The following is a 10,830-nucleotide window of genomic DNA, read 5'->3' as shown; positions in this document are numbered from 1 at the left end:
TTAAGTGAATTTGTTTTATTTATATCGCATACCATTATCAGAAGGCTTGGTGACAAGATCATAGAGAGGCTGGTAGATGTCCAGGACTACCAGATTGAGTCCAGAAGTCTTATTTTGCACGATTATAGAAGTGTCGTTTAGCTTGTAGTTGAATGAAACTGCATCTTCATTTATCTCTTCGACGCACTCGTTTATATCAGAGCCGAAAATTGTTATGGTAGCCGGCAGGCATCCTAGTGGTGGCAATGTTGTCACTCCGATCCTCCTTGCTCCTAGCTCATACAGTTCCTGTCACAAAATTTTTATGTATGGTCTTAGCAATGCAATGGTGATGTCCATGCTATCTGCTTTTACATAAATTAAAGAGGAGGAAAATCCGAGTTTGAGAAGAAGAGACCTCAATGAAAGTTGCATAGGATTTGATAAGAATGTCCGAGAATTCATCTGGTGTGTAGACCTTGTAAAGAAGAGGATTGATGTAGTAGTTCTGAACGAAGTCACTGCTCCCGGAATTGACAAGGTAAACCGATCCATTTATGATTGATGAAGCATTGGATTGTCCTACAATCTCCACTAACTTTTCCTTATACTCCTTGAAGAACTCCAGCTGCTGACTCAACGGGATGGTATGCTGCAACACCAGAAACACCACACAATAAAACAAACTATGCAAACTGAGACAGATAGAAATTTTGGCTCTCATTGTTCTTACATATATCTTTGCCGTAGCTTCGTAGTAACCGGAAGCACCGGAAGCAAAATTGGCGCCGATCAAAAGGTTGTTTCCTCTGGCTTCATAACTAAGATAGGCTGGTGGATATGAAGTGAAGCCTAAATTCTCAGCTGTTTTCAAGAAAATTAGTCAAAAGCACAAACCCCATTAGGACATCATGAATGAAACGCATTGAACTTTAGCCATGCATAGCTTTTTCAGCTCTTTTTATTGTTAATGAATTCTCTCTTGCTGTCAAGTTTGCCTAAAAGAACAAAGATGAAATGATGAAGTACCTGTGAAGTCTGCAGCTAGTTTGCCATTGCAGAACCTGCCAGTTGCAGTGTGATTGAGATAGTCTCTTCCATAAGGAGGAAAGTTTGCTTTTACAATAGTTTTAATGTGGTTGTTGTTTCCTGCATCAACAACAGAATCCCCAAATATGAACATTGCGGGAACCAGAGGCTGTCCATTAACCACATAAACCGCCAGGAAAAGATACACAAATGAAACCATCAAACAACTTGAAAATCCCATATTTTTTTCAAACTTTGAAGATGGGATAGCGGGCTTGAACTTCGAAGTGCAATATCTTGTTGGTTGTTATACAGTATGAAGAAATCTGCTAGTTTTGAGCTTGTGTAGAATTATGTCTTGGCCTTGAATGGCTCCAATTTATAGATATCAAATATGTCAACATCAACCAAATGAAAATTATATTATATGATTAGACTAACCCATTGAGGAATTCGTTGATATAAGACCAAACGTGATAAAACATTTCTTTGCACCAGAAAAGCCCAGCCTGGACAATTGAATTGTTCACTGAGATTAAACAAAGTTAGACACTTCAAAAGGGAATTGATGATTCAATTTAAGAATAAAAATAAAGTGTAGGTTACACCTTAAAAACTCTACAGAAAACCAGATTTGAAATTGACCCTTTATTTGTATAGCTGAAAGCCTGAAACACAAACTTATTGTGCTAAGAATTCCATTTGTTTTCCATATTTCTACACACAGAAAATAGTAGTGGTTCCAACTAAACTCTAAGTAGCGTGTCTTGATGAGGTAAAATTTTGAGCTGTTTAAACTTGTAAAGGCAACATGCTCAAAAGAGTCAAATTAATTATGGCACTTGAATTTAGACATCTTTAGTTGCTGACCCTTCCTTCTTTTATGTATTTGTGTGCCCTTGTTTACTATTGCTGCAGTTCTTCAATCACCATCAAATACTTTGTTTATTACAGAAATTTTATTATTTCATTAATGGGCACTTCATTTTAGTTGGAAATTTTGGAATTGGCCTTCATTTCATGTATTTAGAAATGCTTGAGCATGGACAAAGATGCCAATTTGTTAGTTGGATGTTGCCCCTTTTTTAATTGCAAAATTGAGTGCCCTTAATTTCTTCTTTCATGGGCAAGGGATTAGATTACATAGATTTCTTGTGACCTTGGGCTTCAAACTAATGAGATTTGGAGGATCTAAGAATCCCTTTTGCTAATTGATGTCCCCTTCCTCCTAATCTAATTAAAAATATATTAACACTGCTCAAATGGGTAACATATTTTCTTCAGTCTCAAATAGTCCTAATTGATAGAATCACGGGGCTAGGTCTATATCGAGTCGGTTTTAATGTTTCATATAAGTTTCGATATTCATATGACATTATTATTCACTGTATTAAAACTTTTCGAATGTAAGATAAAAAAATATCTGAAACGTTCGGTAAAACAGGTGGAGAATCCAAACCGAAGGTCCATATTTGGCTGGGGTGGCAGTTCGTCTAAGGCCATGGACTACCAATCAGAGAGATTACATAATCAAAGCCCAATAAAACTGATATTAAATAGAAAAAATATAGCACAATTTCACCCTAAATGTTATGGCTTCGTTTGGCTCACATTTGGAAATACTATTATTAGTATTCCTAATAAAGTTAAACACTAAAATTGTAAAAACTCACAATATTATTCAACTTTTTTTAAACCCTTTAAATTTGTTAATTTAATTATATACCCATAAATATTTTTTTAAAAATTACAAAAAAACCCCAGTAACCCATATTTACCAGATTCCGGCCACCATAGCCGAAAAATGGCTAGAATCTGGTATAATGACGCACTACTGGCTGAATCTGGCTGATAGTGCGCCGATCTAGCTTTTTCCAGCCAGATCCACGATGGATCTGGCCGGAAAAGGCCAGATCTTTGGCCGTAGCCAGTCGTCAACGACTGCCAACAGATGGTCATCGTTAATCATCAACGACGGCCGTATTTTTGACCGTATCTTTGGCCGTTATTGACAAGCAAATACGGCCTGACGGCCAGATCTAGTGGATCTGGTCGGAAAAGGCCATATCGGCGCACGACCGGTAAGATCCAGTCGGTCATGCATCAATACGACGACTCCAGCCACCCTCCGACGGTGGTGGTCGGCTGTCCATATTTAATGGGTGGGTTGAGGGTGTTTTTGTTAACTTTTAATGTTTTATTATAGGGGTGTTTAGTAAAAAAAAAACATAGAGGGCATTTTTATTAATTTTCAAATCCTACATCGTAATACCCGCCCAATTCAACTTTTTTTAACTTTTTTCAAAAAACTTTTCTAAAAAGTGAACCAAACAGAGCCTTATTATATTGTTGTGACGATTATTGAAAATGTTTAGGAAATGTATTTGGTTAGATTGGAATAAATTAATGGGTATGTTATATTAAAATATTTGGTTGGGAGGATAAATTGGTGGATATGTTATATGGATTACTAAATTGCCCTCTTTTTAAATATTAATATAATATTATTTTTTTAATCATTTCTTTTAACCCACTACATTTGAGATTTTGCTAAAACACCCTAGCCACATAAAAGTTTAATTTCTAACAAAATCACCCCCACCCAACCCAAGCCATTGCTAGCCGTCACCAGCAGTCATCAGAACGATGTATGATCGACCGGATCTGGCCAGCCGTGCACCGATATGGCTATTTTCGACCAAATCAATGATCGTTAACGACTAGATCTGCCACAAACTTGGCCATTTCCAACCAGATCTATTGCCATCGATCTGGCCGGAAATTGACAGATCAATGCACGACCAGCCAGATCCGACTGGTCGTGCGTCGTTCTAGCAGATCAGCGCACAACCAATCAAATCTAGTCGGTCGTGTGCCGTTTCGGCGACGTCAGCCAACGGTTGCCACTGACGATGGTGGTTGGTGAGGTCTTAGGTGGCTTGTAATTTGTTTTAAATATAAGGGCATTACTGTCCAAAACTTAATTAATTAGGGGTAAAATTGTAATGGCAGGTTCATGTAAATTAATTTCAAAATAAGGATATTATTATCCAAAAATTTTAATAGATAGGGTGCGTTTGGATCAAGGGCATATAAGATAACAAAGGTAATCTTCGTTTATTTTGCAAGATTCCGATGTTTGGTTTGCAAGTAATAAAATATTACGGGAATCTTTTATTGCAAATAGTGTTTACTGTTGGTAATGTTGAAGGTACTCCGATGATTAAAACATTACCGGGTAATCTTATTTTTTGTTACCCATTTTGCCCTTAATTAAATATCATTTCTGACACAATTACCCTCAAATGTCTACCAAATAACAATTACCAGCCCCCCTATATTTGAGAAATTAGCTAAAACACCTCAATCACAAAAAAGTTTAAAAGTTAACAAAATACCCCCAACCACCCAAGACCACCGCTGGCCATTACTCACCACCACAAGCCTCCAGCATCAATCACTGTAATGGTGCATGACCAGCGGGATCTAGCCAATCATGCTCTAATAATGCCTTTTATGGCCAGATCTGGCATTTCTATGGTCGTCTAGCCTATTTCATGGCCAAAGATGTGGCCGTGAAATAACACAGGCAAAGATCTGGCATTTTCACGACCAGATCTATGGTCGTTTCACGACCACATCTTTGGTCGTGAAATGGCCATAGATTTGTGATCCATGGCCGGAAATGGCTTTGCTAGCGCATAGCCGGCCATATACGGTCAATCGTGCACCATTTTGTCGACTGTTGGCAGCAACCAACGGTGGTGGTTGGCTGACTGCCGACAGTGGCTTGGGGTGGGTGGAGGTGATTTTGCTACAAATTAAAGTTTTATATGGCTGGGGTGTTTTAGCAAAATTTCAAATATAGGGGGTTAAAAAATAGTTAAAAAAATAATAAAATATATTGTTATATTAATATATAAAAAGGAGGGCAATTTAGTAATCTATATAACATATCCACCCATTTATCCTCCCAACCAAACATATTATTCATCAATTTATTCAAACAAACCTAACACATTTTCTAAACATTCCCAATAATCTTCAAGGTGATATATCTTTCTGTTAATATAACATCCTCCTATAATAAAACATTATATGATCCAAACGCCTCTTTAAGGGTAAAATTGTAACAAAATTAAGATTACCAAGTAATCTTAAAATACCTAAGAAAATAGAGGTATTCAGATTACCACCTATATAAGCAATAATAATTACTATTGCTTTTGGAAGATTACTAGAATCTTATATTACTTGACAACCAAACATGGTAATCTAAGTAATATAAGATGACATTATCCCAATAATAAAGGATAACCCCCAACCAAACGCCCCCTAAAAGTATCATCCAATAAAATATGATCGAAGAAAGTCTATAAATATTTAAAATAAAACATGTAGTAAAGTGATTAGTTGCTTAAAATTCAAGATATTTGATGATAGAAGGAAAGTTTAAATTGACCGACATTTAATTCTCAAACGACGATGAGGTCCCATCAAAATTACAAATGTGTACATACACAGATGCAAAGTCCGTGAAATTGTTACAACTTACAAATGCTTGATCAATGATTCTACTAATCCGTTTTAGGTATGTAGGTGTGAAACTTGATGCTTAACAGGAATACCCATGGTCATGCAAAAGTCAGCAAAAGTCTTCAATATAAACAATGTTTTAAAACCCAGTTCAGCCTGGCCGGTTGAAAAAAGACCCAGGGCCTTAACCAGGCCGAGTTGGCAATTTTCCTATTCACCAAAAACCCTAGAAATTGTGACAATGATCAACAAACAATTGAGGCCGGGATGTTAGGGGTTTTGAAAAGGAAGGGTCGGTGAGTGCAATGGTAGCGACGGAGGTGATTTCCAGTAAGTGAATCGACTAGAAATTGCAAAACTAAATCGGTGGCAACAGTGAGCTATTACCGCCGATTGGCGAGGCAATCGGGGGAGGGGTGAGATGAGTTTTGGTCAGGAGGCTAAGGGGAGTGTTTTCGTGGTGATGGAGGGTGTTGTCATCGCCAGAAACAGATCCTATTTGCCCTGGTTTGTCAACACTGGCAGTGGTGTTTGGGGTATTTTGCAAGATTTCAAACTTGTAGAGACTTATATGTGATTGTCAGGGGTGTTTTTCTTATATTTTAAACTTTTGGACACTGGTCAACTCGGGACCCGACCACTTTGTCAGGTTTCACCCTGGGTTGGTTATTAAAACACCGGATATAAATGCTCCAGCATAATCTAATTGTATTGATTTAACTGGATCAATTGGAAACTAAGCTCATAACTTGATAATTGTGCAACTAATCTAAAGAAAGTAACGTTACAACTTACAAGTAGTTAGCAATTCTTGTTATACAGAGAAATTCTTCACTTCTTTTCATCTCACTTGTATTATTATTTGCTTTATCAACGCCTATGTGATTAATAGCATTTTAATGATAAGCAATTCAAATCTAAACCAACCTTTGGGCAGTTAGGCGGTCAACTGGGACTCTTGGGTGTATTACTCAAGAGGTCTTGAGTTCGATTCCCCTTGGTTGCTAATAAGGGTGGCCACTGGAGGATTACCTGGTCCTTAACTTCAGGACTCCGGAGGATTAATCGAGGTGTGCACAAACTGTCCAGACACCCCTAGTTACCAAAAAAAAAATCTAATCTAATTAAAAAAGCTTTATCTAGGTTAATTTACTTTGGGAAAACTAAAAGAAATTATCAGCCTTAATGGAAAAAAGAATAAAATATTTTAATTATATAGATTATCATTGTTACCCGTTTAAACCTAATTTGAGTTTTAATAATTTGTTTACATTGTATTAGAGTAAACTCATACCTGTAAGTTAAGCTTTTGATCAATTCTTTTTATTGGTTGTTAAATGAGAGCAAAAATGATTTGGATGTGGAATGAAGCCATATCAAAAATGTTTTTTTTTTTTTTTTTTTAGGGTAACTAGGGTGTTTGGGCCTGCTTTTACGAACCTCAACTAATCTCTAAGGTTCATTAAACAAAAAACTTCTTTTTTTTGGTAACCTAGGGTCAGCTTGCGTACACCTTAATTAATCTCTAAGGTCTATGTACACCCAATAAGCCCAAATGACCAGGTGAGTTACAATGTTATTATAGTAGGTGATCCAAGGTTTTAACCCATGAACTCAATGAACGAAAGCAAAGCTCCTTGACCGCTTTTTTCCACAACATTTTTCATTAATTCTAAGACACGGAAATAAAATTAATTGAATTTATCATACATTTACAATAATCCACAAAATAATTAGTGACAGGATCTGACGATCTCTTGTCCTAAAAAAACATTTTCAAAGAGTTTTAGCAGACGAAATATGCAATTTTTTGTTGTAGCAGTGAGAGCGGAATACGTCATTTTAATTACCTTGCACTAGTCATATATAAAATATACAATGCCATCCTCATCCTGTATTATTAGAACCATTCCATAATCCATATTGTTGGTAACTATTAACCTAAGAGAGTCCGCTCTACAACAATGGAATCTGTTTTCACTCCTTCACACGTTCCTATACTGAAAACCTCTCGAGTTATCATCAAAACGTTCCCACAAAAACAATACAAACGCCAGCTCAAGCTCAAGCCCTTCACGTTCACAGCAAAGTTAACAAACCCAGCAGTTGAAATCTTCCACAACCAAAACAACTCTACACCACCATCTACTAACAGCTTTCCTTCTCCGTTGATGGACGTATCGACCGAGTCTTTGAGTTACAAGAGCGGTTACCTCGGTGCTGTACCGGAGAAGGTGGCAGCTGATGTGGGTGGAGATGGAATCCACAATGCAATGAATTGTTTTACAAAGATTTTAACCGCTAAGGTTTATGATGTCACCATTAGACTATGCTCCCAAGCTCTCTGAAAAACTTGGTGTTCATGTATGGCTAAAGAGAGAGGATTTGCAACCAGTAAGTTTTCTTCCTCTAAATAAGAAAATTAATTAAGCTTAACCCATTTTAACTTCTTTTGTTGTATTATGATTTGTTTGGATGCTAAAAAACTAAAAGAAAGAAGTCATTAGCCTTTCACTTTCCCTTTTTTTTTCCCATTACAATAAAAGGGTGTGCCTTTATTTTGGCAAAAAACGACATTGATGGATATAGAAAACAAATAAAATCTTGGGTTGATAACATTTAGCGACGTTATATAATTTATTCTGGTTTCTTTCCATATCTCATTAACCAAGATTTGATATACAATAACAAAAACAAAAAGCTCTGGTCGATGGAGCTACATATACTTGAATAGGGCCAAATCTAAGCCTGCATTGATCATTTCCTAAATTAATGTTAACCGCCATCTTGCATATATCATGAAACTAATACGTACATACATAATTGTTAAGAGGTGCATGCAATAATAATAAACTATTGAAAGCACACAGAAAGCTTTTAGAAACCATTTATAAGTAGTTCTTGACCAATTAATGCATGATAAACAATCTTCCTCTTTAATGGTAACGTTCTTGGGAGAGAAATAAAGTGTCTTCAAAAAGATATAAAATTCTCCATTAATAAATCTCTATGAGACAGGACATACAGGTTTTCTCATTCAAGCTACGTGGGGCTTATAATATGATGGCCAATCTAACAATGCAACAGTTGGAGATGGGAGTAATTATTCATCAGCAGGGAACCGTGCCGAAGGAGTTGCAATTTCTGCACAAACATCAGGTTGCCACGCAGTCATCGTCATGCCTTATACAACTCCTCAAATCAAAGTTGGACCAATAGATTATGAGCAATTCCTGTACAAAGTTTTATGTTAATTGTATAAGCAAACATTAGAATCTGATTAATAATTTGTTCTATGCTTTGTTCAGTGGAAGTCAGTTGAAAGATTAGGCGCAACAGTTGTTCTTGTTGGCGAGTCCTACGAGGAGGCTCAAGATTATGCGAAAATGAGGGCGAAAAATGAAGGTCTGACACTTATACCTCCTTTTGATCACCCACAAGTTATAGCCGAACAGGGAACAATTGGAATGGAGATTGTACGTCAAATGCCAGCTGCTTCATTGCATGCAATTTTTGTGCCCGTTGGTGGTGGTGGCCTCATAGCCGGAATTGCTGCCTACGTGAAGAGAGTTCGCCCTGAGGTTCGTAATTAATTACCTTGTTTAGGATTTAAATTCTCAATTGCCATAGCAATTGAAAGACTGAATACTGTGCAGGTCAAAGTTATTGGTGTGGAGCCTTATGATGCAAAAGCAATGGCACTATCTTTACATCATGGGAAAAGAGTTAGGCTAAATCGAGTTGGAAGTTTTGCAGATGGAGTAGCAGTCAAAGTGGTCGGGGAGGAAACTTTCCGCTTGTGCAGGAATCTGATTGACGGTGTCGTTCTTGTCAAGCGTGTTTCCATTTGTGCTTCAATAAAGGTGAATCTTAAATTCTTGTCTACTAGCTCTTGGAAGAACTGTGTGGCAGACTGGCAATGAAAGTTGTCTTCCCATACAGTGTTCAGTGGAAATAAATTTGCCTCAGGACATGTTTGAGGAAAAAAGAAGTATACTTGAACCGGCAGGAGCCCTCGCCATTGCAGGAGCAGAAGCATATTGCAAGTATTATGGAGTGAATGGAGAAAATGTTGTAGCTATAACTAGTGGAGCAAACATGAACTTTGATAGACTGAGGTTCTTATCTCAATTTGTGGATATTGGTAGGCAGTGTAAGGCTGTTCTTCTAACGTGCATGCCACAGAAGTGGAGAAACTTCAGGAAATTCAATCAATTAGTATGTCATCACTCAATAAAAAAGTTTCAATGATCCCTATTAACAGCTTAATTGAAAGTTAATTCTCAATACAAATATTTCCTTGACAGGTAAGTCCCTTGATTATCACTGAGTTCAGATACAGAAATGATGTTGGTAAAGAAGAATATATGGTTCTTTACAGGCATGCACCTCTTACACTGTTAAAATTTTTATTCTGCTGAATATTACTATTGTTTTTTTTTTTTTTTGAAATTTGATAGTATGTTTTGTTGTTGCAGTGTTAGTTTTAATACAGTTCTCCAGCTCAGAGAGATGTTGGAAAGGATGGAATCTAACAAACTTCCAACAATTGACCTCACAAACAATGACCTGGTTGATGAAGATCATCTACAATTTCTGGTATCAAAATCTTCTTCAAGCAATTAATATCATTTTCTGATTTGAGTGTTTCGTTGAATTGAGGTGGGTTGTCGATCAAATGTGGAAAAGGAGATGATTCTCTGTCGATTTATGTTCCTGGAGAAGGCAGGTGCTTTAGGGAAATTCTTGGACACTTTCAGCCTTCGATGGAACATTAATTTGGTCCATTACCGTGCACAGGTATACAAAAATATATTGAATTGAATAACTTTTTAGTTTAATAATCTTCAGCAAGTTTAATTTGCATTAAGGACATGATTTTTTTTCTGGCGTCTTCACAGGGTGAAATTGATGCAAATGTACTGGTGGGTTTCCAAGTTGCATCCTTTGAGATGGATGAGTTCAAGACTTTGACTGACGGTCTAGGATAAGTTTATGCACTTGAGACAGAAAACAAAGCCTTGGAAATTTTATATAATTAAAGTAATTACTTCTCATATTATATAGAGTAATGCTACAGCCACCGACGGTAGTGCACCAAATAACGTGACAAAATCCTGACCGTTGATTAATAGTAAATTAAAATTAATCAACAGTTAGGATTTTGTCACGTCATTCGATACACAAATTCGATGCACTACCATCGGTGACTGTATTACTTTTCTATTATATAAGTCTCCCATACGCAACCCACTTAGTATATGATTATCAATAAATAGCGAAGCC

General features: G+C 36.8%; 1 protein-coding gene and 1 pseudogene across 1 annotated transcript; one reads left to right on the top strand and one right to left on the bottom strand.

Annotated features, from left to right (window-relative positions):
* Positions 1–32: 32 nt before the first annotated feature.
* LOC116142151 (GDSL esterase/lipase At5g22810-like) lies at positions 33–1,323 on the bottom strand (the record flags this gene model as incomplete). The annotated part of the gene is made up of 4 exons (XM_031427584.1): positions 1,009–1,323; positions 713–843; positions 398–631; positions 33–288 (listed from the first exon to the last, which is right to left on the bottom strand). Coding segments are annotated over exons 1-4 (862 nt in total), but the record flags the coding sequence as incomplete, so codon positions are not given.
* A 6,185-nt stretch (positions 1,324–7,508) lies between these two features.
* Positions 7,509–10,586, top strand: LOC116142150 (annotated as a pseudogene).
* Positions 10,587–10,830: the final 244 nt, after the last annotated feature.

The sequence above is a fragment of the Pistacia vera genome, unplaced genomic scaffold (genome assembly GCF_008641045.1).
Source record: "Pistacia vera cultivar Batoury unplaced genomic scaffold, PisVer_v2 Contig405, whole genome shotgun sequence".
In the NCBI taxonomy this organism is placed as follows: domain Eukaryota; kingdom Viridiplantae; phylum Streptophyta; class Magnoliopsida; order Sapindales; family Anacardiaceae; genus Pistacia; species Pistacia vera.
The sequence above is the reverse complement of the archived record's forward strand: the minus strand, read 5'-3'. Positions and strand labels throughout refer to the sequence as shown.